General features: G+C 39.7%; 2 protein-coding genes across 5 annotated transcripts in view; both read right to left on the reverse strand.

Moving 5' to 3' along the window:
• The window catches only part of rabgap1 (RAB GTPase activating protein 1), an 84,393-nt gene that overhangs the window by 25,756 nt on the left and 30,665 nt on the right, over positions 1 to 27,972 (reverse strand). For all 4 annotated transcript variants that reach the window (XM_074617230.1, XM_074617229.1, XM_074617228.1 and 1 more), the window contains 4 exons: positions 27,736 to 27,904; positions 25,645 to 25,738; positions 23,589 to 23,739; positions 1,375 to 1,488 (listed from right to left, as the gene is read on the reverse strand). In XM_074617230.1, coding sequence (XP_074473331.1) covers positions 1,375 to 1,488; positions 23,589 to 23,739; positions 25,645 to 25,738; positions 27,736 to 27,904 — 528 coding nt within the window. The remainder of the gene's footprint in view (positions 1 to 1,374; positions 1,489 to 23,588; positions 23,740 to 25,644; positions 25,739 to 27,735; positions 27,905 to 27,972) is intronic.
• On the reverse strand, positions 10,072 to 15,199 carry LOC141757289 (putative G-protein coupled receptor 21). The gene has a single exon (XM_074617673.1). The coding sequence runs from the start codon at positions 14,269 to 14,271 to the stop codon at positions 13,054 to 13,056; it is 1,218 nt and encodes a 405-aa protein (XP_074473774.1). The 5' UTR covers positions 14,272 to 15,199; the 3' UTR covers positions 10,072 to 13,053.

Below are 27,972 nucleotides of genomic sequence, written 5' to 3' on the forward strand. Positions count from 1 at the left end.
GACAAGTTGCCAGGTTTGCGTATATGTGTGTGTGTATCAGCTGTGCAGCAGGACTGATTATAGTGGAGTCTAGTGTGTGTGTGTGCGTTTGTTCGATTAGAAACTTGTGCTGCATTTCTAGACAGGCAGCAGCGGTTGTTATGAACTCGCTGAACCACCCAGAAACAGAGCGTCTGTTCAGTTAATTAATAAACAGTTCCCTGTGGCTCCGACACCTCTCACTACTGCTCTGCAAACTTTGTCATCAGACCTACTGTAAAGCAAGTCATTTACACAGTAATGACACAGTATTATAGGGGAACATGTGACTGCAGTTCACATGCAGAATGCTATAAGCGGTTCTAGCTTTTTGCTACCAAAAAGATCAATTGTTTAAGTCTCCAATTATATTTTAACAGTACAGTATCATCCTCAGTAATCGTGAGGTTATAAATATATTTCAGGGCCATAATGTTTATAAAAAATCCCCCCCAAAAAAACACTTGTGACAGAGGTTGTACAGTTTGAATTAGAGCTGCAAAGATTAATCGATTAGTTGTCAACTATTAAATTAATCGCCACCTATTTTGATAATTGATTTATCGGTTTGAGTAATTTTTTAAGAATAAAAAAGTAAAAGTTCTCTGATTCCAGCTTCTTCAATGTGAATATTTTCTTGTTTCTTTTCTCCTTTATGACAGTAAACTAAATATTTTGAGTTGTGGACAAAGCAAGACATTTGAGGACGTCATCTTGGGCTTTGGGAAACACTGATCGACATCTTTCACCATTTTCTGACATTTCATCGACCAAACAACTAATCGATTAATCAAGAATATAATCAACAGATTAATCGACAATGAAAATAACCGTTAGTTGCAGCCCTAATTAATACATTTTTCACTGTGATGGATGGGAGTGTAGAAATTCCATCAAACTTTTTATCTGTTATTTGTTCTCATGTTTACGAATATTTTACAGATTTATTTTGAGTTGCCTTTGTATGTATTTTATGCCAATTCCAAAACTATTGTCAAAAAAAAAAGATATGCTGTGTCAAGTTTCAGAAAAGACGGATATTAAACTGTATGCGTGTTGCATTTAAATAAAAATTTGAATGCAGATAATGTGGATCAGAGTGGAGAATGGAGGAGGGGAATACATGCTTGTTTCTCTAAAATAAAAAGGTTTACACCTCTTGTGGTATACAGCTGTTGCTGAAGCTTTGTCCACTATGTTGATCCATTTTTTTCTATTTTTTACTGGCCCCTGAATGCCCCGTGTTGACTTTAAAAATGCCATTCAAACATCCTCTTGCATGTGTGTGTGTGTGTGTGTGTGTGTGTGTGTGTGTGTGTGTGTGTGTGTGTGTGTGTGTGTGTGTGTGTGTCCCACCTTGCAGATCTTGTAGAGGGAGTCTTGTCCATCTCCTCCAGTGTCTTTGAAGTAGTCATGAGCTGGAAATGTCCTGTTAATGTCCCTGGTGATGGCGCTGTCCTGAGGGGACTCCTAATAATGAGACAAAAAGGACAAAAAGGTCGAGGTGAATGAGAAGACGTGAAGATGGTGTGTCACAGAGAGGGAGATTCATCACTTAAGAATCCACAAATAGTTTTATTAGATTACTGGAATAAAAATCCCATAGAGGCCCAGCAGTGGCCAGTGTTCCTCAGTGTGTGGTGCCAACACACTGCTGAGAATTTACAGTGTGGGTCAAGATGAATTACTGGTGGCACAGAATGTTCTCTCTTCTACAGTACAGACTGTACAACTCTCCTCTTTTTATGTCCATTTTAATTCGAATTGTAATAAATTTAGAACTTGACAAGTAATTCTTATGTTGCCAAAGGTTAGATACGCTGACATTAGTTACTAAAAATAATAACTCAGCTCTGACCAACCGTTAAAAATAACATTAAAGTGAAACTGACAAAACACAGATACTGTTACGCAAACACAGAGAGATTCTTTGAAAGAAATAACATTGGGATAAAAAAGTTAGGTTCATTGCTGTGCCACTCTGAACTGTAAGAGAAAATCAACAAGACCTTTTGTCTGGAGAGCAGAATGGATGTAAAACTAGAACAAAGAGCAGGAGATGTGTGGAGGTGTGAATAAAAATGCATGCAGCAGAAAATAAATTCTAAACAGGAAAAGAGCCATCGGCGACATAACACGAGGGACTGAGGGTGTTGTTCTGTGAACATGTGAACTTATTTCCGTTATAATTGATATGATCTTATTTGTTTGTTTACACTTGCATGAGTCACCATGGCGCGGGCCTCCACAAATGGTGCGTGCACTACAAGCACGCACAAATGCATTTTTTGCTCATTGCGTTATTCGTTGCAGTATTTTTCCGAAACGCCAGAAGCCATACAAACTAAATATTCTCTAAAAAAAACAAGAAGTCAAGGAGTGTTACCGGCAAAACACCATAAACTCCTCAATGCCGGGAAGGAATTGTAATTAACTGTAATCTCATATTTCATGTTCATGGTCATACTTAATCGCCTTTATACAATCCCTGTAAAGAAAGGAGTCAAGTATTAAATGTATTATAATTAAACGAAGGTTGTATTTGATTTGGCTGGCAAACTATTCACTCACACTATTTACTTTCTATGATCTCCTGCTTTTAAAGCATTTAAAAAACGAATTAGCCATCTTTCTAATTAATTATTAATATCTTATTGTGGCGGTCATGTCTGAAAAGCCTAGTTACAAAAATTCAGAGGTACATGACCAAGTGCTGCGACAACTTTGCGGAGTCTTCATGCTTTACGCACAATACATGAGTAGTATAAACCCGGCTTTAGAGTCTAGAACTATGCTATGTGAGACAGCAGTGTTTTGAGCTAAATGCTAAATGCTAACGTCAGCATGCTAACATGCTCACAATGCTAACAACAAGCTAAAGCATAGTATTGTGATATTTTGCCTGGAAATTTTGTGTCGATACACGGACATCAAGTATTGATTTTTTATTATATAAACTATTAACCTCTTAACAATCTGACTGCCCACCAGATACTGCCATCTTACGAAACTAGAAAACCTAAGGAATCGATTGGTGCCAACCATGTTATGTTAGTTTGTCGGGAAGAACGCTCCAAAGTTACACTAAATTTTGGCGAGGAAAAACTGGCATGGCCATCTTCAAAGGGGTCCCTTGACCTCTGACCTCAAGATATGTGAATGAAAACTATGAGAAAACTGTATCTTATTAGATAAAACAGATGTTGAAAAAACTTCAGAATTTGCAGTTAAAAAAAAGGTAATTAATTGCAACATATCTTATCGCAATACTCTGCAAATCGCAAAATGTTTAAAATCGCAATAAGATCGTATCGTGACTTGAGTATCATGATAATCTCATATCGTGGAGCCTGTGGTGATTCCCACCCTTATAATCCACCCAGTAGTTGTTGAGATATTTCAGTGTGGACCAAAGCGATGGACCGACAAATCGGCACAGACCACATTGACATCAATAGAGCTAAACCACAAGGTCAGAAGAAACTGTTCAAGGTCAGGACAGGAGTAGACCGCAAGCACCGCAAGCCCAACTGCATACAGTGCACACACACAAGCGACATTCTTCTCTGGGATATCCCTCCACTGTGATGACAGAGCACAACACAGAGGAAACACACACACCCACACAAACACACACACACACACACAGATCAGTAACTACTCTACTAGCAAATATTAATCACCCCTCATTTCATTATTGATGCTCAGTGTACTTGGAACAAACAGCCTCTGAATAAGTAATGTTACTCCAAGACACCCTGGCCATTAAATACACATTTAAAGATACAGTATCTGCAAACAGTATTTGGAGGTGAAGTCTGAAGTCTGGATTGCATGTTGGGTAATGTAATACAACAAAATGGGGCATTAATTTAACTTTGTAGGCAGAAATCCATTATGGCATTCCTTGTAGCCTGGTGCTGCGACCCTGCTTTCATGCCATCAGTGAATAATGAGACCGTCGGAAGGGTTTCCATTCAGTCAGCAGTACGTAACAATAATGCCTCATCGAGTTCATGTGAAATGAGCAAATTAATTTGATACTCCATTGATCCATGTAGGGAAATTTTCCACTACACACTGAGATGTCAGAAAGTACTCCTCGAGTTTTTCAGCATCCTGTGCCTTGCTCAGTGGCACTTTAGGACTGAAGCTTACCATCAATTCCTGCAGGGGCTTTAAATCATCCCTACTAACAGAACCATCCTGCAACACCATGTATTTAGTGGATGTAAATTAAAGCAGAAATCCCTGATTTTTTTTATTTTTTTTTATTTCTCTTGCTCTCTTTGTAGCTAATTCTACCGTCCTGGTCTCTCTGTTACCGTACCCATCAAGTCCCTCGCTCTTATTTTTCCAAGGTTTCTGTTCCAGCCTCAACAGAGGAAGAGAGTGAAACAAAAATAAAACGAGTATAAGAAGAAATGCAGGAAGAAAGGAATACTAAAACAAAGTGAACAAATGGGGATCAGAGACCAACAACAGGGGGCTATTTTATGAGTCAAGTCCACAACTTCCACCACACCCTGTAAGTCTGAGTTTGTGTGTGTGTTTGTCCTTGACTAGATGCTGAGGGAAGTTTGAGTAATGATGATTGTTAGAGTAATTTTGGTCAGAGTACAATATGTTCCTCTGTTGTTATATGGTTGGTGTTTATGCGGTATTATAACGTTCAATAAAGCATGAACATATCCCATCCACTGATCTGAGATCAGTCATTGTTAATTAGATTTGCGGCTTCTCTTCGCATATATAATTGTAAACTGAACCAAGACATTTGAAGACATCACATTGGGCTCTGGGAAGTTGTGATTGGCATTTTTTCACTTTTTTTAGGGATGGGAAAACAAATCGATTCACCTATGGATCGCGATTTATTTTTTTTTTTAAGATTTTGAAATCAATTTTTAATGCCAGAACCGATATATTTGCTTCATTTGAGTCTATGCGGAGGTAGAAGGAAGTTTCCTCTTTTATTGTTGTAGTCAGAGTAACGTGACGTCATGTCCGTTCCGTATCCGCAACCGAAACAAACTGCAGCTGTATCGTCCCTGCCCTACTATTTTTTTGACATTTCATAAACCAAACAATGAATCGATTAATCAAAAAAAATCATTGGCAAATTAAGGGCTTCACTATAAAGCACATCAGTGAAGTTCAACTGAAAAGGTGCACACAAGCACTCCAGAAATCTTCATCTTGAAATGAGTATTGATGCGTTTCAGAGCGCAGGGGTGGAGAGTTACCGCGTCCAGTGTGAAGGGCCCATTACACCGGGCTACAGTCTCTCAGTGAATGATAAGGATCCATGTTTATACAAGCACCACTTAGCCATACTTATCTGAAGTGCTGAGAGCATGTACAAAGACCTCTGACATAATGGCCAATTAGCTCCCCTTCTGTCTGTCTGTCGATTCAGTTAAAGCGAGGTTTGGAATGAGGGTAGCGTGAGAGGGGAGAGAAAACATATCCAGTGTCTCATGGCAGTGCACGAAAAAGTGTGAGAGCGAGTTCAAGCGATTAAGAGCGAGACGAAGAGAGGGAAGAGAGCTAATACTAAGAATAGTGTATCTCTATGGAAATGTATAAAGAAGATAGTGAATAACATAAATATTACTGAAGCTTTAAGTGATATTTAAACACTTAATCCATGTAGATTTTTCAAGGTGGCTATAGAGGGTGAACGGTGGCTGTGGTCTGCTTGGACAGTATAAAGAATACATAGCATAGCAGATAGCATAAAGCCTGGAAGCAGGGGGAAAATGAACACTTTGTATCTCGTTTGTTTAATCTGTACACAAAAAAAAAAAAACCCGTCAAGGTGTGGTTTTACAGGGAATTACAGTACATGCTGTAAAAAAGGGAGTGATTTCTGGGAGTCTACACGGGTTCTCCAGCAGGAAGTCATTGAGCTCGGCTGATGTTTGCCAAGAACCATGTTGATAAGGGAGCTTTAGAGGTGCTGGTAAACATATTTTTGAAGTTGACAGAACCAGGCTAGTTACCCCCTACTTTCAACATAATCACTGCTGATCATTATTAATCATCATGTGTACAAGAAACTGAACAATTTGTTTCTCCAACATTGTCCTAACGCACTTGTTTAATGGCACACCGTAAAGGAATATGCCGTATAAGTTAAAGTTGAAAACTGTAATAAGAGTGTTCATCGCACCATATGAGACTTTGCAAACACAGTTTATGCTGAGCCACAGATCTCTTTGAATAGTCAAAATCCATCAGTCCAATCAACAGCAAACAAGGTGACACCAAAAAAAAAACACTGCAACAGCTACAGCTACTTTTTGTTAAACTGTCTTAACAAATGCTATGGATGTGTCGAAGCACTGTCTACTGTCAGTGAAAAGTAACTGCCAGAGTAGTACTGCAGGGAAATCAAAGGGAACCTATACACTGAATGGAAGTCAAGAAACCAAACACGTTCTTTTAACAGACATCCAATAAAAACGCTTAACTGGGGGCAGTGGTACAGTGTGTTTGTGTTTGTGTGTGTGTGTGTGTGTGTGTGTGTGTGTGTGTGTGTGTGTGTTGTGTGTCTAAAGCTAGGAATAAAGTACCGGAGCAGGGCTTCCGTGGGAAGGCTGAGTAGCTAGCCCTCTATTGTTTATGTCCCTGATTTTCTCTGACTCAACACAATAGCTGACATGTCATTCTGTTATTCTTTCTCTGCTCCTAAAGGACCCTGCTGAGATGCCAAGAGAACACAGGGTGATATTTATCAAGCTCGATACAAAACCTCACTCCCCAGGCCAAACAACCCTGAGTGCTACACTTTGATTATATCGCTGGATTTAAAACTTAAATTACAGAAGGAATAGCGAATGTGACGGTAACTTTAATGCGTTGTAAATAATGAGTAGAGCCCTGACAGATGCTTTCATCACTAGGGGTGTAAGAAAATATTAAAAAATATCGAGTATCGCAATATTATGTTTTGTGATACTTTATCGATTCTCAAAAACACTATTGATTTTTCAATTAATTGCTTACATGCAAAGATTAACTCAGTCAATACTTTATTTCATTTGCAAAGATATGTGCCCTCTCAAGTAGTGCCATTAATGTTGGATGGTACAGGGAGAGTGATAAATGAAAAAGGCAGATCTCACTGTTCTGATTGCAAAAAAAAGTGAACTTATAGTGCTTACAGTATCGCAATATATTGAATCGTAACCCCTGTATCATGATACGTATCGTATCGCCAGATTCTTGCCAATACACAGCCCTAGTCATCATAAACAACTGCAATTCCTTTATTAATAAAATTCAGTGTTTCTATCAGTCTTTCCTTTATAATAATCTGTAATGCTCACATGCTCACGCTACCCATAGCGCTGTCTCCTCACCTTAGCGTCATTTATCATTAAATCTTAATGGTCTGTTTCATGCCCTACTTTTTGTGCCATTTGTGCACTGGTATGCTGCTTTAGCACAAGGAGGAGCAAGCAAAAATATGTATCTGATCAAGACAGGGATGACAGAGCGGAAGAAGCAATGTAAATTGTAATAACACCACATACTACATACTACATACACCGCCAAAACTACAATGGTCTGCATTCTCTTATGGTACGACTTTCCAGTTGAGCCCATTAACATTTCCCGCTGCAGCTTCACCAGCATGCAAATTCAGCAGACCAAACTGCTTGAATGAATATGGTGCTGCTACAGTTCATTTACAGCATGTAACATTAACATAGCAACAATTTATTCTCATCTGTGACGATTTACGCCAAAGTGTTTGGCAAATCATGGAAAAGTCTATGTGAATGCAATGCTATTATTTTTCTTATCAACTAAACTACTTGGTCTTCAGCCAGCAGTATTTACCCAAGACTTCCACTTCACTAAATATTAGGGCTGTCCTCAACCAAAGAAATTCTTAGTCAACTAACACATACGATTTTGTCAACTAATCTATTAGTTTTACAGATTTGTCGATTAAATCAACTGAGTTTCTCCACAAATAATCACACAAAAGCCCCTTTATATCTTGTGTTTACCAGAGATGTGCTCATAAGTTTCTTGGAAATAAGTCATTCAGCATGAAAAATGTCTAATCTAATAAAGAAATCTTAGTCGACTAAGACTAAAACGACCAATTAGTCAACTAATCTACTAAGAAAGGACAGTCCTACTAAATATAACTGTGCAAAAGGGTCTGTTTTGTGATATTTGTCCAAAAAAAAAAACAGTGTGTGTGTGTTAAAGTACTTCAGTAGTGATTACTAAATGGCATTTCACCTGCAGGAGGGTGGAGAAACTGACAATAAAAGAAATTGTGCCCACCATGCCTGTGTTCGTAGCAAAGTAATTAGCACAAGGAAGTTTGAATACATTGAGATAACATTACATTTATTTGCTATTTACAGATACACAACATGTACATCTTATAATACCATACAGGCTCGTCGCCTACAGAGCATCGTGTGATGAAAAATTTAACATTTTTCACACAGACTCACTTTCATGACAGCAAAATTAAACATGTTTGACCATTTGCATTATCCACACATTCTCTAACTATAAAAGCATACATCTTTACAAAAAACGTCATAACAAATACCCCTGACGTATGAAATATGACATGATTTTGTCATGATCTAATGCAGTAAATGGCTTAATTTTCTCCATCGGAAATTTACAAATGCCCCATTGTTGACTGTAAGCAATTTCCAGCGTTCATTGAGGACAAAAATAAACGCAGAGTGAAATTCCTGCATCTTTTGGGACATTTCCAAAACCAAGGTTTTGTTACAGTGGTCAAACTAGTCTTATTTGTGATAATAATCTGTTCCTCAGAACAGCTGGGTCATGAGACAGCCATTAGTGGGGGTCTTGTGTGGCCTATTTAGAGCCTTACGAAAACACAAAGTCCAATGCAGATTAAAAGGCAGATAAGAAAATACCGTTCCGTGAGTATTTTTGCGTTAAAGTGCACTATAAGAGTGAAGCTGTACTGGGGTACGGTCTACTGTTAGATACAATAGCCAACCAGTATTCAGTTGGTGTAAAATACTTTTGTATTGTTTTTGTCTGAACTGAGAGAAACAAAATGTTCAATAAAAAAAAAAGTGCCTCAAAATGGATTTTATTGGTTATTTTGAATAAGGCCCCTATCACACTTATCAATGCCATGTGTTTTTTTATCTGGATAAATTCAAAATATAGTTTCTACAATTCTATTTACATAGATCCACATAGACAGTATATGCTACATATGCTTGTTCCCACGACAGATACACATCTGGGTAACCCCAGTTCTGAAAGTGGCGATGCACCTAAAGCTGTTTGCCAACCACATAAGATGCCAGAAGAGAAAGATAAAGAAGAAGCAGCAGCCGCCCTCTAATGTTTCTGGATAAACTTGTAAAGGGCTTAAAATGAAATAAAATGACGAGTGCATAATATAAGGACTCTGGAAACACAAGCTAGGAACCATTCAAACTTCCTTCTTTGCACCCTTTGTACATTTTATTTAAACTTTCATATCTGAAAAAACACTATCAGCAGATATCTTTCCCCATTATTACCGATCTACATACACTCATATATTACTCTCTCACAGCAGAAGGCTGTATTTAACCTACAAATGGCTTCCTAAACCAGCCCTAGTGTCCATATTCCCTCTTGTTCCCTCTAATCCTGCCCAACATGGCACTGCAGCCAGACACAGCCGCCACCACCAGTGTTGTTCCCTTGAGAACATGAGTCGATTGTTTTCCCACAGGAAAAAGGGGAATGTGTGTGTGTGAATGCTAATGCTGAATGTTTTGGCACAATAACTTTTCCCTAAATCTTACACATTTATGAGGAATTGTACCATTAACTGCTGTGGGAAACTTGTGGTGGACTTCTTACCTCAAATTCACAGTAATCTATTTTTACCAACTGCAAAAGACACCTTAATAGAAGCTGTCCAAGTAAAATAAAAATGCATCTTCATAAAGACAGCGCTTCATCATTTCGATAGGTAAGCATGCTACTAAACCTACTTACGAGTTCCACAAGAGAAAAAGACAGAAACCAAGGAATTTTTACAAAAATAAATTTCTGTAGTTTGACCATCAGACATTCAATATGCCATTTCTGTACATGCTATTTTCTGTACACGTCATTTCTGAACAAAAGACGGCACAAATAGGAAAGATTACAATATTTGGCAATGCTTCCCAGATGTCAGCCAAAATATTTAAAGACAACATGTGAATCTACCACCATTGTACATCATACACTCACAAAATACAGTATACTGGAGGGAAGTGATGTGCAGCTAATAAAGCAATGAAGATCTATTAGCACCCTTGCTAAAACACCGTAAACAGTCCAATTCAGCCAATGGTCGCTTAATCCTAACATACCTGCACAAGCACTCATACTCATTCACACACAAACAAATAAATTAAAATGCAAACAAAATGAACAGTTTTGAGTCACGTGTTTGCTCCTGGTTGTTTTCAGTTTTACAGAAGAGAGGAACAATGACTGCAAATTATGAATTTTTTAACGAGTAGCTGAATTAACACATTTTTTTTAATGACTTCACACACCAACTGGGGCTCAAAGTGTGGAATCAAGGCTGGCTAATGTACATTTTCATTTAAATTTTTCCAGTCCGTGCCGTTCCCTCTAAAAACAGTCGCTTGTCTATAAATTAAGCCCTCCCTAAATGTAAGGAGAATACTTTCCCAGCAGTTCATTTGTATATCAAGGCAACAATAGATCACTATATACTGAGAAACAGTCATATTCATGCACACAAGGCATCACTGAGCCAACACAGTGCAGTGGACCTACACAAAACGTTGTGTAAAAACCCATTCGCATTTTACTAAACCTTCATATATTAGATAGAAAAAGAATATCTGTTGAACTTTCTTTGGTAGATTAGATAAAACATATAAAGTGAGATTATCTGCACCTAAATAAACGGTGAAATGAGTCTCCATGGTTCAAAATAGAGAGAATCTTTCACAATGTTTGAGTTCAGTGACGCTTGTATTCATTTCGGCTTATTATTGGTCTTGATAATGTTGTATTAGATATCAAGTTAAGAGTGAAAAGAACCCACAGAACTACACATGGGAACAAGCAGACTGACTACAACACGTGCATGCACGTAGGCGCTCACATACACGCACACATGCAACTGAATTTCAGGAGAGTTGAAGGGGTCAGTCCCTCTTCATGGTGCTGCACAGAGGTTGGAGTTAAACCAGAGGTTAGTCGACTGGCAGCAGAGTTAATGGGCTATTTGTCTGTTCTGTTTACATTTAATGATGATTTGATGTTTGTATGTGTGCACATGCACTAGTCCCCAAATACGGGCACAATAATGCAGTCACAATACAGTCAACAAATACGCCTGGAGTACTGCCCAGTTAATTTGTTAAGTGAAGCTTAGAAACATCTACAAAAACTGCACAGAACAGAGCAGTCAAATTAGTTCTTCATTGTTCTTTCTGTGCTAATGTGTGTGAGATATATCAACAATTATCATTCATGGCTAACTGTGGCGACTCTATTCAAATCTAGTCATCTGTTACATATGCAAAATGTCATTTGAAGAGGTCATCAGACAGTCAAAAGTAGATTTTCTTTAAAAAAAAAAAAAAAGCCACTAAAGCATATATGCTATTTTGGTTATTGTTGTTTTGGAAATTTGTGACAATTTAGTTTTTGTTATTTTCTGATTCTTACTATTGGCTTCTTTTCTTCTCTTTTCTTCTCGTTTGATTTAAAATTATTCTTATTGATTTTGTTTGAACCCCAGAAAGAGTAGCAACCGCTCTGCAGAAGCTAGCTAATGGGGATCCGAATAAAGAATGAAGAATAAATAATGAAGTACACCTCGGTTTCTAACAAGTGAATTATTTGCAAGAATATTTCCACAATCACATAGTTAAGACTTCTCATTATTCCTCTCAGCACAATCCTGAAGACAAGGTGTCAGGATCACAGTTCAAGGGTCATTCATCTAAGAGCTTAATGTTTTTTTACCTTCGATCAAAAAGTCAGCCCAATGATGTACCAACAATCAGTGTAAAATAAGTGTGAAAATACATCCTTTCTTTGTCTTGCTTTGCCTTGGACATGGTTATGAAATGCGTTTAGTTACATAATCAAAACAGCAAGGGGGCAATGAAACTGACAAAGACTTGAAAAATGAATTGAAAGATAAATTCACTGAGAATAACATCAAAAGTTGATGAATAGATGTTTTGATGCTGACAAACCACAATCAGTTCAGTCAATGCAAACGAACTAGAAAATAACGTGTACTGGGTCTGGACCTACATCATTTCTTTTTGACTGACTAAGCTCAATCAATCAGTCAACAACAAGGGACACAACAAATACACAAACACACTGTTGCATCACCTTTAGTATTCAGATACTGAGTGGGTAAGAGCACGTGAAAACATATTTAAAGAGCTTGCTATCGGCAGTTCACCTAAGCACCACATTACTGAAACACTGTTACTCTATTTGCATTCATTTCTTCTTCTATTTTTGCATTCAACTGTGCTGATAATCTGGCAACAAAGGTTTCACATACAGCTTTTCACAACATTTTTCTTGTAACATTTTGATGTTTTGGCAAAATAAGTTAAGGATTCACTTCCCATTAAAAGATAAAAATGTTTTTCAACCTCAAAAGAGTTCATTTCTCCAGAGATTTTCAGACACTATTTTCGCCTCCTTTTTCAACCAGTGAATATGCTCGGTTTCCTTGACCATTTTAAAACACCTTGCAGGGCTATTTAGCCCTTTTCTCCTTCAGTGATTTGCTCCCGACTCCCTTTTCTCTGTCTTTGCCAGCTGTGGAGTGTGCCGAGAGGACGCCTGTGTAACCTCCAAATGCGACAGAAACAGCAGCGGCGGATCAACGCCTCCTTCCATCTCTTTACAGCACATTTAAGCTTAAAAGAGGAGACGTTTTACAGCACATCAGGCATCTTTTAAAAAAGGTTCAAATGCCAATTTGACACAAGGGTTTACTCTGTGTGTGCCCTACACATGACATGTTGTGCCAATTCCTATTTCCCCGTGACCGTATCCATACCCCGACCCTCCACATCCTTTTTCAACAGAACCAACAAAAGTCTTTTTGGTGCTGCTAACCCCAAAGCCATTGCCGCTGCGCTGTAAACAAAAGGAGCAGAGGCGTTTGAGGCCCTTCCTGAAGGCCGAGTTGGAGAGGCTGTATATAAGACAGTTACAGAAGCTGTTGCTGATGGCGAGCCATGTGGTGAGGAATGAGGCTGCGGGGTGGTGGTAGATCCCACCGCTCTCCAACAGAAAGTACAGGATGTAGGGCAACCAGAGGATATAGAACACGCTGGTAATGCGGAACAGTACCATAGCGTATCGCTTGTCTGGGTATGTTGATGTGGGCTGCTGATATGGTGGTTGGGATTTTTGTGGTTGGGACAAGTGCTCTACTGCACTGTTGTCCTTGATTGCAGACCCCACTGTCAATCCTGGGCACTGCAGCTGTTGGGGTCGGTAACGCGCGCGGCGCTCGCTGATCTCCCGGTTGTGCTGTCGGCAGATCTTGAAGATGTTGGCGTAGGTGAAGCAGACGGTGAGAGCGGCTGGGGCGTAGAGCATTGCAACGATGAAGGTTGTGAATTCTGGACGAGTCCTCCACTCGACCGCGCACCACTCCACCACGTCCCCGTGGTAGCCGGGTTTCCCCCACCCGAGAAAAGACGGGAGGAACACCAGGGCGGAGTACAACCATATTAGAATGATGCAGCATCGCACTCGGCAAGGCGTCACCAGGGACGCGTAAGTCAGAGGTCGTGTGATGGCGACGTAGCGGTCTACACTCACGCACGCTAACGACACCATTGACACTGATTTTAAAACGGACACCATGTACCCGAACACCTGGCAGGTGAGTTTGGGGTCGAGGCCCTGGAGGTGATGCAGGAGGTACAGGGAGGGGAAGAGGCAGCTGACCCCCACCAGCAGATCAGCGTACGCCATAGTCTGGATGAAAGCACTGGTGGTGTGCTGGCTAAGCAAGGGGGCACAGTGGAACACAAAAATCACCACAAGGTTACCGGAAATGATAAGAACAGTGAGGAGGCATATGATCGAGACTTCGAGGAGGCAGGTGGTGAAAATTTGGGAGTAGCCTATCTCAAGCAGGCAGAAGGGAGTAGATAAGTTTGACGGGTCAGCAGAGCTCTGGTTCAGTGGATCCAGGGAGGAATTCATCATCTTGGGCAGGAATACGTGTCTGAGGGGCCCCTCCGAGGGTACGATGAACCCACTATTTTGACAGGTATCTGGCTGCTTCTGAAAGTAGCTGTAGGCTCTCAGTCCAAACAAAAAGCTCCATGCTGCGGTTCCATGATGAGACTGCTGCCATCTGCCATTTCAAAATGCAGGAGGGATGGAAAGGACAGAGAAAGGTGAGAAGCCCCCTGGGTTTGTCCTCGGTGCAAGCAGTTGTGGTTTTACACCGAGATACAAAACCACCAGATTAACACACAAAAAAGCAACGTGTGTATTCCTTCTTTCTTTACTTCCCAGCTGAAGGCACGAAAAGGAAGAGAAAAAAAAGAGAATGAAATGTGACTTTGTTTAAAGGAATTCCAGTCCAATGTATGCTTGAAATGCCTCCGCTCCCTATAAAGTCAAAGATGTCTTCAACATCTGCTGCAGCTGCAGAAAGCTCAGACAGAAGCTCCCTCTCATCTGTCAATAGTCCACAGAGTCACAGCTTCCAGTAAGAAGACATCACTGTGTCATGTGCTGTGGACATGAAGGAAGAAATTGAAGTCTCCTTTTTATTCTGTCCTCCTGCTTCTCTTTCTTGTTTCTTCTTCTTGCTCTCTGCTTTACCCTCTTTTCATCACTCCTCCACGTCCGCTTGCTCTTGTCTCAGTTTGTCTGTCTGGTCCTTCGCAGTAAGATCACAGCGGACTGCCGTGAGCGGAGAGGATGAAAGAGGTGCGCGGGGTGACGGATATTTAAAACACGCGCACACGCATGCGAACGCACCTCAGCTGTTATTCCTATCCAGAGGAGCAGCAACTATGTCTGGACTGGAAATGAGGGAGGCAGGCATACCGATGCTGGGAGAACCCCCTGTGTTCATTTATCCTCCTTTGCTGTCTCTCTTTCTCTCTCTCAGTCTCTCTCTCTCTCTACAGAAACAGTGGCACCAAGGCCCCTCCCCTTCCCTGTGGCTCCAACCAATGATCAACTGCAAGGGCACGAGGCTTCCCTCCTTCCCCCACCCTCTCACTCCTCCCCGTTTTGTTTTTTTATGCCAGTGTTTCTCAAAATCACCCAAAAATTCAAACATGCTGTTTCACACTGCTAAAATTAGTAACATTCAGTACTAGGCCAGCTCTTTTGACTGTTAACTTGTCTGTAGTCTCTCACCTCATTCCCAAAAGCATTTTCGAGCTGTAAAGAATGGACATTGTCTTTCTACAGTACAGAAAAGTTATTGTATTTGTTTGCAGGGAAACAATAACTGCATTCCTGGGTGCAGTTTACAGGAAATATTTCTATTATTAATCTAAATGTAAACCAAGGACATACAGTATGTGCTTAATGCTGCACAAAGGTTAAATCAGCTCTTATGTGTGTCTGCTTCTGTAAATGAAAAGAACAGCAACACCCTGTATTAAAAGTGACGTCATTCAACAGATAATCTTTAATTTCTTGTGAAAGAAAGAATCCAAAGTTAATTGTGCAACACTTTCTCTCTTTGTTTATTAAGGAAGCTATAACTGCATTTTTACTGTCTTTTTCAAGCTGGTACTCAGCTGCACACTGCATAAAACTAAATGCGATAAATCCATTTTTTCTAGTTTACTAATTTTTTATATTTGTAATCTACTAATAATAAACAGCAGCAACATACAAGCCTAACGAGACTGAGAGACAGATTTCAATACATGAAAGCACAGCGCATCATAATTTAATTTACGCTGACAGCCTTTGAGTAATTAGCAGCTGATTCACTAACGCATCAAGTAATTATGCAATTAGTAACTGCGAGTGAAGGAGAGACTGAAAGGCGCAATTCAATGGTGGATGTTTGGCAAGTTCAGATAAGAAATAGAAAATGTAGTGATGCTAAAATTAACATTTTCTTAGGCCACTTTAAGCCTGACTGAGAAATGCATTGCTTTAAATCATGAGAAAGAACTTCAAAGAAAAAGAACGAGATAAAATGACATAATTAGACGCGCATAAGATCGCTGATTGAAAAAAAAAACACACCATTGCAAGATAAATATGCTATTGCCATAGTGCATTAGTCTAGTTCAAGGTGAATGAACTCACAACCTCAACGGCAAAGAGGGTTTATTATTAATACTGGAAAATTGTACATCTTACTTAAATAACATCCCATTCAAAAATAAGCGCACACACACAGTACAGTACTTAGTACACACAGTACTCTTGCCTTTTACAATGTACGCCTTGTATAAAATTGGTACTTATATCATGTATCATTATACAAATGACCTACTTTCTTCAAGGGTCTTTCCAGATATAAAAGTGGGTTTTTGTGGGTTTTTTCTGTTTAACTTTGCAACTTTATGAGTGCATGTGTCTTTGAAAGAGAGAGAGAGAGAGAGAGAGAGAGAGAGAGAGAGAGAGAGAGAGAGAGAGAGAGAGAGAGAGAGAGAGAGAGAGAGAGAGAGAGAGAGAGAGAGAGAGAGAGAGAGAGAGAGACTGTAAATCTACAGTACTAAGAAGGGTTCAATGTTAATCTTTTTTTTTTTTTTTCTTCTTCCTTTTTTTTTTAAATCGACTTGCCCGGAGTAAATTTTTACTTGACCCTAGACAAATTGTTTTATTTATTAGCAGTTATCAAATAACAACAAAGACTTAAGTTAATTGTCATGTTTAATCTTTATTTAGGTAAATTAATCTGGAGTTTCGCCCACATCATCTAACGCCACCCAACTAAACTCCTGTGATAATTGAAATGCTTGCTTGTGCTTCAGCGCATAAACTTTGTCTTTACCCACCTTCATTTTCTTACCAGTAGCCTATCGGTTCTGCACATGTGCAGCTCTCAATAGAGATAAGAAAGATGCAAGATGGCTCAGTCCTTAGCTACTTCCATCATCAGCTCCGGAAAAAACAATGTTTTATTCTTCTACTTTTTTTTTTTTTACCACTTGCCTTATAGAGAGAGTTGTTAGATTTACTAGCCTGACGTGGCATTTTACTTGTTTTATAATTATTAAATAATGTTTATAATAAAGTAATTTGCGATACATTTTGAGGTAAATATTGGAGTAATTTGGCAGTAACTCTAAAGAAATTTCAAATATGTTACTTGCTAATTATCACCTAATTACCATGAAATTTGCGGACCTGTAAAATGAAGCGTTACCAAATATTCTTATGGTTGTACCAGAGCCAACATACTATATGTAAGCAAAATACAAGCAAGATCCAAATATTGTCAGATTAATATATACTTTGCACATCAAAGAATGTTCGCATTTGAACAGTAACTTTGTCCATGTATTTGTGCATGGTCTATTTGGCCTGAAAGCCCCTAAACAGATATGCAGCTGCTCCTGATTGTGTATGCATCAGCGGATGCTGTGCCTCCACTTAGCACGAGAGTTGCTTTGACACAGTCAGCTATACCCAAGTAGCATGACCTCACCAGACATCTTTTAATCTCCAACAATATTAACAGCCAGCTTTTTTATTGCAGGTGCTCTAAAGGAATGAGTTGAACACTTTTTATTCAATTTTCTTAAAGAGGTTAGCTCTAGCAAGTCTCCTTCAGCCCTTCTGTAAAGAGCCTACTGTATCTCCGCAAGGAAAATTACCAACTGAGTTATTTTTAGATCCTATGATGTGCTGATTACATTTAACTCAGATTGTTGTACTAAAATTAGAAAAGATTTAGTGCTGCTACATCCTCATCCTAATGGCTTCCTGAAGACTGTGTCTCGTGCGGTGCAATTTGATGTAGCGTGATGGAGACCCAAACATACCCACACATACACACACACACACACACACACAGACACACACACACCGGCGTGCACCTTTCTCCCCCGCGATCCAGACACACTCCCATGCTTTCACGCACCTCCTCTGCCCACCACACGAGGAGCTAAAAATAGATGACAGTACGACGAAAAGGGGTTGGAAGAAGAGGAGGATTAGGAGAAAAAGATGAGGAGGGGACTCAAAGGTAACACAGAGCTCATTAAAGGTGAGAGGAGGAAGAGGTGGAGGTGGTGAAAGACATACAATATTGCAAGAACAAATCAGAAGAGGGAGCGGTGAGAATTGAGGAAGAAGGAAGAGCGTGATGTACTGTCACGGTCACCTGGTTGAGCAGCTTGTGAACCAACGAAGGACAGGCGTCCCGTAGCTGACACAAATCTGGCAACAACACAACGCTCTTAAATGCCTGTAAAAGCATGTCTGAGTTTAAGGGAAAGAAAAAAGTTGAGGATTACATTTATGTGTTGTTATCATAGCTCTATATATAAAGATGGACAACATAACCGCTCCACAAAAGTGAAGCCAAAACATCTGGATCGCCCCCATCTTTATATACAGTCAATGGTTGTCATGTTGACATCATGATTGCGCTTTACTGACGTTGCTGTAGTTATTGTTAGGGTGGAAGACAATTAATGCTTCACCGGTGATTCATGGATTACCAGAAAATGTTCTCTATTTTTACTTATATAACACAAAATGAATAAGTCATCAAAAAATGGAACATATTGTCTGCTTGACAAGCTAAGCTAAACACTATTAAAAGAATGGGATAGTTAACTTGCAACTGCCATACTGGCTGACTTCCAGCTGATTATTATGAACACCCACAATCCACCACCACCCAGCTGGTGACTCATAATCCTGACAGCTCTGTTTTCATATAAATATAAAAATAAGCAGTCACACTGTGCCAACTTCTGTATCAGCATAATAGCAAAAACGTTAAAAGAACGGGTCAACTGATCTCCTAACTGAAGTTTTTATTCATCTTAGGAAATGCCTTGTAGGAATCGAAATGAAAAGAATCTCAAAGGAACTGGACAGCTAATACACTATGATTTATATCCCAGAATGAATGATGTTTATCTCTGCGGTCTCCACGGTGATGAGGCCAGAGCTAGCACATAAATACCGGAATCAGTCAAAGGTTGTGAGAGCTGTTAACACAGTCACAAAACATTATAATAATAAGATATACAATGTTCCAGTTTGTTCACAACTGCAAAAATGATTCTTTCTTCTGGTATTTTACTGTGTGTTAAAGTGGGAGACTGGCTTTAAGGAAGGTTACAAAAAACATCTAAAAGTGTTTACATTTCAGCTGAAGTCAGAACAAGCAATGCACACATAAACCTATGGGACAGAGAGACAAGCAGTCACACAGAAAAGGAAAGAAGCAAACACGTCGGTCCGACAAGACAGCGGGACAGAATCGAGAAAGAGGCAAGCGGACAGTGTGACAAAAATAAAAACACAAATGAGCAGGCATACAGAGAGAGGCAGGAAGATACACAAGTTGACAGGAGCACAAACAGGTCTAGGTAGAAGTCAGAGAGAGTCAGAGTCAGGCGTACGCAAATACAAACGATTACATAGAGAGACAGATAGACAGAGAGGCAGGCATACAGGTCATTATGTGGGTCAGACGGAGACACGCAGATAGATGTGGGCGCTTGTTTTTGCTCTACACAGGAGGCTGGCGCAGCAGGTCTGGGGACCGGTCCTGTGTTTACCTGATCACATTGTGTCTACACTACACATATCCGTATGTGCGTATGCTCATAATACACATCTTAGGAGACATTTAGAATATTCTGCCTCACTAATGTAGGTAAAAAAGCGGTTGAAACACCTTTGACTATCATGCAGTAACACGATATAACTCAACACCATCAACCAAACCACTGTTTAGCAGTCCAATCAAATGTGAAGGGTTTGATTTAAATCCCTCTTGTAACTGTATATTGCTTCTACTGGGCAGTACTCACAGTACAGAAGCTAAAGATGCTCTAACTTCTGTTTCACTGAGACTTTAACATTTAACACGCTACTGGGCCACGACAACATGATACTGATTATAAACTAAAGATAGTTATCAACACAGGACGTAGTCAGTCAATCATCACCCACTTAACTACTTGTGATGTGCTCCTATTACTGTTGCAACAAGCTCTCAAGTTCTGTTAAAATAAACAAACTTATTACTTTTGCCTTTTATTATTTTCCACCATCCCTCTCACCGTTGGCCCATCCACGACAACATTGCCAATATGAAAACAGTCTACGATGCAAAAAAGGTTTGGAACGTTTTTTTAACAGGATTATGTATACTATAATATCCATAGCTCAATATTATTTCAATTATTACCACCAAACTACAGCTTATAAAATGAAAAAAAAAAAATGTAATTCATAGGCTACACTCTGTCAATTTATTTGAAGGTTGAGCAACACTTAACTGGTAGTAAGTTTATTACTGTTATGCTGTAATATGGTCACAATATTAATACTGCCCCTCGGCAAAATAACAAAGAGCTGCCTGCCATTATGTCACGTTATCTTTCGTAACCAATTATTTGTTTCCCAGACTTACTAACTCCGTGCGACTGGCATTCTACTCACTATAACTTATGCTTTGTTAATGCAAAATTAGACTGGTACTTCCGGTATTTACCACATATTGGGGAATTAATTAGGGCTCCGTAGGGAAAGTATCAGTTAAATGTTCATCAATGCCCTGCATTCAGATACATGGATGAACACCAAGTTCAGAGAGAGTGAGGGTACAAAAGAGGGCACTAGCTAGGACATGATGTACATACTGTACACAAAGAGGTACACACAAGCACAGGCTGAATACAGGAAGAACACAAAACAAATTAGGCGCTGGCACATGAGTATGGTATTTTAAAACATGCGCTGAACAGGGAAAGACAGAAATAGTACTTACATGAGAACATGAGCTTTAATTGGTACCAGTAACAATACCAGCATTAATGTGAATTCAATTCTTTCCTAATTAACACATATAATATTCGGCATATCGTTATGCAATACAGTTCAATACTCTTTTAGAGCTAATTTTATTAACAAAACGTGTGGTGTCTTAGTTCTCGTTTGATTTAAAGAAATTTACTCTGTGCACACCTTGTTGTGTTGAATAAGATTTATCATCTGTCTGTCCTTTAACTGCTCTTGGCTACCTTGCCCTGTCTTGCTCAAAGGAGACTAAATAAAACACGCAAATTGTCTGTCAGTGTCAGATAAAGCTGCGCGGGTTCTCCACACTTTTCTCGGTGTGTTTGTTGGCTGACGTACAAACCTGGAATGCTTTAGAGCTTCTGCAATAAATTCCTATCCAACTTTCTGTCCAATGGCTATCAATGCAGTGGCATTGTGATCCATTGTTATTGTTGTCTGAGTGAAAGTTGAGATTCCATTCATACCGTTCATGTTAACAGAAAACAGCATGGCTCCCATGTTATTTTTGGTGTAAAACTTCTATTTGAGTTTAATCCTCTTTTTTTAAACTTTTAGTATCCACATTTTTCCAACATCTCATGCCAGAGATGTGGGGCGAAATAAAGAGCAGGCAGAGATAGGAAAAGAGCAAAAGAGACAGGGAGGGAGGGTGAGGAAAATGAGAGTGGGAGAGGAGAGCAGAGGGGAGGAAAGGGCAAGACCAACATCTTGTCACCACCTGGGACCCAGCTTGCTGCCTGGGGATGTTGCCTTTACATAAGAACAGTGGACAGAACTGCAGCCGAGAGAAAAATTACATAGACTAACACACTGTTCTCAGCGCGCAGGGGGGGGGCTAACCATCTACAGCAGTGTTAAGTCACCTCCGATTCTTTCACACACGGCCGCACAGACAGACCTACACATGCACTCCATGATTTTCCAACAAACTGAAAAGCTAGCTGTCATTACTGACCATATATCCAGACACATGTCTGCAGAAAAGAGGCACATAGGCAGAGGCAATAACAAAGCCAAGCAGCTATGACATGCTAATGTTAAAAAATACTCCCCATTGAAATCATCATATTTGAATATTAGAAATAAAGTATCTTTTCTGACTGTTGCAGCTGAGAAACTCAACCAACCTCATGATATATGATTCCTTACTGTCAGAGGTTCATAAACAGGTAGTTGCATATACATTTACTTTTTTCGTCAACAACATTATTGAGTTATTATTTGAGCTGTCAAAGTTAACGTGATAATAACGCATTAACGCAAATTCGTTTTAACGCCACTAATTTCTTTAACGCATTAACAATTTTATCTTTTGGAGGTTGTAGCGGGTTCAGTTTTAACGCAAGAGTGACGATACTATTGGTACCAACCATGTCATACTAGCTTGTCGAGAAAAAGGTTAAATAACGCTCCAAATGCTAATTTTGGCGAGGAAAAACTGGTATGGTTATATTCAAAGGGGTCCCCTGACCTCTGACCTCACGATATGTAAATGAAAATGGGTTCTATGGGTACCCACGAGTCTCCCCTTTACAGACATGCCCTCTTTATGATGATCATATGCAGTTTGTCATAGTCAAGTCAGCACACTGACACACTGACCGCTGTTGTTACCTGTTGGGCTCGAGTTTGCCATGTTATGATTTGAGCATATTTGTATGCTAAATGCAGTACCTGTGAGGGTTTCTGGACAATATTTGTCATTGTTTTGTGTTGTTAATTGATTTCCAATAATAAATATAGACACACATTTGCATAAAGCTAGCATATTTGTCTACTCCCATGTTGATAAGAGTATTAAATACTTTGACAAATCTCCCTTTAAGGTGCATTCCGAACAGATCAAAACTGTGCCATTAATTTGCGATTAATCACAATTAACTATGGAAAATCATGCGATTAAATATTTTAGTCGATTGACAGCCCTAGTTGTTACTGTATAAGAAGTTACGGATTAATAGTTTTAATATTACGAAAGAGGACTGACTTTAAACTTAGAACTAAAAAAACTGTTTCACATGTGGACCTAATCCTCTTCTGTATCACAGAACCATGAACACACTGCAAAATTCTTAAGGGAAGAAACATGTATAACCCTTTCACTTGCATAACACCAAAAGTGATCAGCTGGCATGAGCTACAGGGCAGCAGTGGTTTGCATCACAAGTTTGAAGCACATGAGAGAGAAATTTATGCAACATGGCCATCACTGGCCCCTGAGGTGCACGTTTAAAGAGCTGCTGCCAAGGACAATAACGGCAACACATATGCTCTGGCCAACAAAAAAAACAAGAAATTGAATCATTTTGAATTAAATGTGTTTCAGTTAAAGAGATCAAACTTATAACCAAGTGTATAAACAGATAGGACAAAAAAAAAATCACCAGAAGTGAAGTGCAGAGCTTGCTGATGCATCCTTAAATTATGGGGACTTGTGTATGAGTCATCTTGAAGGACAGCTTACACCACCAACATTAGGGGCTCATGGGACTTTAGTATGTCCTGGCCATCTTAACAAAGGCAATACTTTTGTGTGGTCTTACCTTTGTAATAAGAGTGCGGTACTCTTCAACCTGGTGGTCATTGTTATGGCAGCCTGCCAGGAGCTGCCACACCTCCCCACGGAGAGCCTCGGGAATGCCACTCCGCACCAAAGCTGGTAGCTGCCTGGGACGCACTGATAAGTTCATATGCCTGAGAGAGGAGAGGAGCGGAGGAGTCAACCATGAAAGTTTATCAAAAGACATACTAATCTTATGTCATGAGTTCTTGCATCTGCAATCTTTCTGGCACACCTGCCTACGATATCTACCCGAAACAATGTTTTCATTGGCTTTACATTGTGTCCAAAAAGGACTATCATCATCTCTACAGATGGTCTGCTGGGCCAAGATCATGACAGTGAGGAGGAGTTATTATATCACTTAATACCACAAGTATAAGGGTTTACGAGCATAGCAGTCTTTAAAAAGTTCCAGTCTCACCTCCCACAAGGGATACAATCAATCAATGACTCAAATGTCAGCTTCAGAATGTACACTATGTGCTATTTTTGTACTTTATGTATCCCTGAAAACTCTTTCTCAAATTTATTTTCTCCAATAATTGTACGTTAGTTTTGCTTTATTTTTATACATGCACTATTTTTAGCAGGATGGGAAAACAATAGACAATAGAAGACAATAAGCCATTAGAAAATTACAGCAACAATACACAGAGGCAAATTTTAATAACTTCCTTCCTTCCTCATCTTCACATTTAAATGTGAAAGCTGTTGGCGAAACAGAGTTTTTTACACTGTATGCAGCGTCAAAATTAACTCCGATATCTCCCAGCCCACGAGTGAGACAGAATTAGAGAGGTGATTTTGGAGGCACAGCTGTATCAACCTAACAACTACCGCCTGACTGGAGCCGACAGAAAACCCCTGAATCCCTGATGATTCTCTCACTTCCCCCCCCCCCTTTCTTAATTAATCTCTCTCTATTCTCTGAATTTGTTTAGTTTATTTGTTTCCGAGCAGTAAGGTTATGCAATATGTGGCATTTTCTGTTGAAACTAAGAGAGGGAACAAAAGTATACTGTGTACGTGTATGTGCATGCATGTGTGCGTGCATGTGACGTAAGTAATGCCAGGCCTGGCCCTTGGGGGCATAAGATTGTAAAGGGCTTTCTGTGATTTGCCTCTCTTGTGCTCCCTGAGCGCTGCGTCCCACAATGCCACAGCACACACAAGAGCACCCGCACAAAGCCGAGTATTATGAGAGTCTTGTCTTATGATTATCTTCTTTAGTTAGGCGTCATCTTTAACAGAGGGAGAGTGAGACAATTACCTCTTTAAACATGCAATGTTTTAACACTCCTGTCAACATTTGGCATTGACAAAGGACATTATATACACCAAAATACAGTAAATAATGTAGAAAAAAGAAATTAGATTTATTACGATAAACATGTATAAGATAAACCAAATAATCTATATATGTAGTATGCATTGTACAAATTCAACCAAATTACACTGTTCTCTTGAAAAACATACATGAGAACAGAGAGAAAGAAAGGCCGAGGCATGCTATGCAGTGTGTGTGTGTGTGTGTGTGTGTGTGTGTGTGTGTGTGTGTTTGTGTGTTTGTGTGTGTGTGTGTGTGTGTGTGTGTGTGTGTGTGTGTGTGTGTGTTTGTGTGTTTGTGTGTTTGTGTGTTTGTGTGTTTGTGTGTGTGTGTGTGTGTGTGAAGCTTAACTAACAGCTAATTAAAGTCCGGGCAGCTTCAATTCAGTTCATCACAAGCTTTTGATTAAAAACAAATGCAGTAATGGAAGAGGGAAGCCACCTCAATAAGCTGCTTATCAAGAACTCCTGCCTGCTGCTCTTTCTTTCGCATACAGTACATCCGCTAAACCCCACACACAAAAATGACATATTTATGTGCGTGTGTGTGTAAGTGTGTATGTGCACATTCATCGCAGCAGCAGCAGCAGCAGCAGCAGCAGCAGCAGCAGCAGCAGCAGCAGCAGCAGCAGCAGCAGCAGCAGCAGCAGCAGCAGCAGCAGCAGCAATAGAAGAGGAAGGACAAAGTTAACGAGGGAACAAAGCCTTACCACTTGGATAACAAGTCCCCCCAGGTCTCCAGGATCTTCTCTGCACACTCCTTGGAAACGTCACCCGACCCGCTGAGTAATGGCTCGTCATTATCTGGACACACACAGGAAGTACAAACACAAAGTGAGATCCATTATTGTCCTTTTTCTTCTTACTATGTTTAGATTTGCCCTTTAAATGAACTTAATTCGATACAATTCACCAGAGCTCATGCATGTGAAATGAAAATGATTAAATAAATGGGAGGAATTAAGCTATACAGTAGATGTTTCCTCGTTAACGCTTCAGTAGGCGACAATTCTTTTGTTTTTCTTTACAATTTTTTTCTTGTGAGAGAAAACTAGACTTTTGCACCTCCGCATGGCTCTGTTTATACAGGCTTTAAAAAATCTAGCCCATGACGGAAGACTTTAATCAATCCCAGGTCATTTCAGAGAGAGAGAGAGCGTTCCTATTGGCTGTGCTCCGGCCATGTGAGCGGTATTTCCTCAACTGATCTCAATATGGCTGTCGGGTCACAAACTTTCTCATTTTACAGCTAAACAGTACACTACAAGATGTTTATGAAAACATTTTGAACAACAGAATATTGATTCATATTTGATCAGCGCTTCCTAGTTTGACCGTTTGGTCGGAGTTCGTGAGTGATTGACTCATGGCTCTCATAGACAGCAGCTGGATGGCAGACTCCAGAGCAGCTCTGACTTGTTGTTTTCCTACGGTCTGTAAAATCTTGGAGATGCCATTGGGAGCACCGGAGGACACAGGATGACACAGTGGCACATGTTTTTTTGTTCTAGATTACCGGTCTCATGCCATACTGTCAGGAAATACTGACTGTTTTATAAAAATATATATATATATTTTTTTAAATCATATTTGCTCCAATCTCGCCTACTTCAGCTTTAAAGGAGATTGATGTTCAGTCACAAACTTTCTGCTTATTTGTGTTACCAAGATAGTTTCCCTCGTCCACTTAGAGACACTTTGTTTTAAGGTGTATAACGAATGTCACAGGCTCTTATCGTCTGGTTTAATATTTTATGATGTTCTATACTGTATGTTGTGTGGTCTTCTGCATCTGAGCTGTGGTCATGATAATATTGAACTTGAACTGCAGCTTTCTAAATAAATTATTGTTGTTTCGATAGACGACATGCATATCTAGATGTGGAATTATATGATCGAAACAAATCGTTGGGTCTTTTATTTCAACTCTTCATGGTATCGGCTGAAAAGCTGCACTATCTTTATCTACTATGGCATCTAAATATTCACCATCAATGAACATGCAGTCCAAGGAGTGAGGTCAAACTGTACCAAAGGGCCAATAGACCAAAGACCAACACACAGACGGATATAAAAAGTACCTAGATTATGCTCTCTAATTGCTACCTCCCACATTCACACACAAATACAAAAACACACACATATACACACCACCGCTGGCTAAGTACTGTGTGAGGATACAGTACAAACAGTTCTGTAACACAGCGTCTTATCTCCCACGGGATTCTGACTCCTGTTGACCGCAAGACTATATCTGGCACAGCCCACGGGTAGAGTTTTCATTTGTACATCGAGTCAGGATATAAATGTAAATGTTAAACGCTAAATATCTGAGCGCATGCAGCGCAATTCAGCTGAGCTGTATGCTGGTCAACCTTGTTAGATTTCTTGCTGCTGGGCAGTAATACTTTTATTATTGTGTTTAGGTCCGTGCTTCTGAACGAGGTCATTCCTGACCAAGGACACCACAATGGTTCAGCGTTTCAGAGTTAAACACTTATATTATCTTGCCAGTTAAGTGTCTGCTTTGAGGCTGTTTATGTGTCTGACATGATCAAGTACAACAAGTGGTTCAAAATGTTAAAACCATTTTCATATGGTTCTGCTTGTCAGGCTTTTTCTGTGGTTCTATGTGGTCATGTTTGCAAAGGATATTTTCATATGGCTCATATAAAGTAATTATACCCTTCGCTACATCAGGAATTTGATTTTTAATAACATATTTGCTATTTTTCTGTATTGTGTGCCTTTAATGAAATAAGAATCCTATAAGAGGAAAAAGTAAGACAGCAACCAATTACCTTCCTCTTCATCATCCTCAGGTGGTGAAGGGACCGTGGTACCAGTCCCGCTGGGCACGATGCCGGGACTGGCTGTGGTCTTCCGTTTCTCTCTCTCAGTCTCGCTTTCCAAACTCACCACCTCGTAAAGTGTGTCAGAGGCAGGACTCTTACGCTCCTTACGCTCCATCTGAAGAGAAAGGATTGGTTGATAAAACATCTATCACATATCTTTTTCAAATATTACTTAGCAAATTA

Source organism: Sebastes fasciatus, chromosome 19, assembly GCF_043250625.1.
Source record: "Sebastes fasciatus isolate fSebFas1 chromosome 19, fSebFas1.pri, whole genome shotgun sequence".
Taxonomy (NCBI): domain Eukaryota; kingdom Metazoa; phylum Chordata; class Actinopteri; order Perciformes; family Sebastidae; genus Sebastes; species Sebastes fasciatus.

Bases quoted from the DNA above. Each gene is read 5' to 3' on its own strand.
- LOC141757289 (XM_074617673.1), bottom strand. From the start codon at position 14,271: ATGATGAATTCCTCCCTGGATCCACTGAACCAGAGCTCTGCTGACCCG.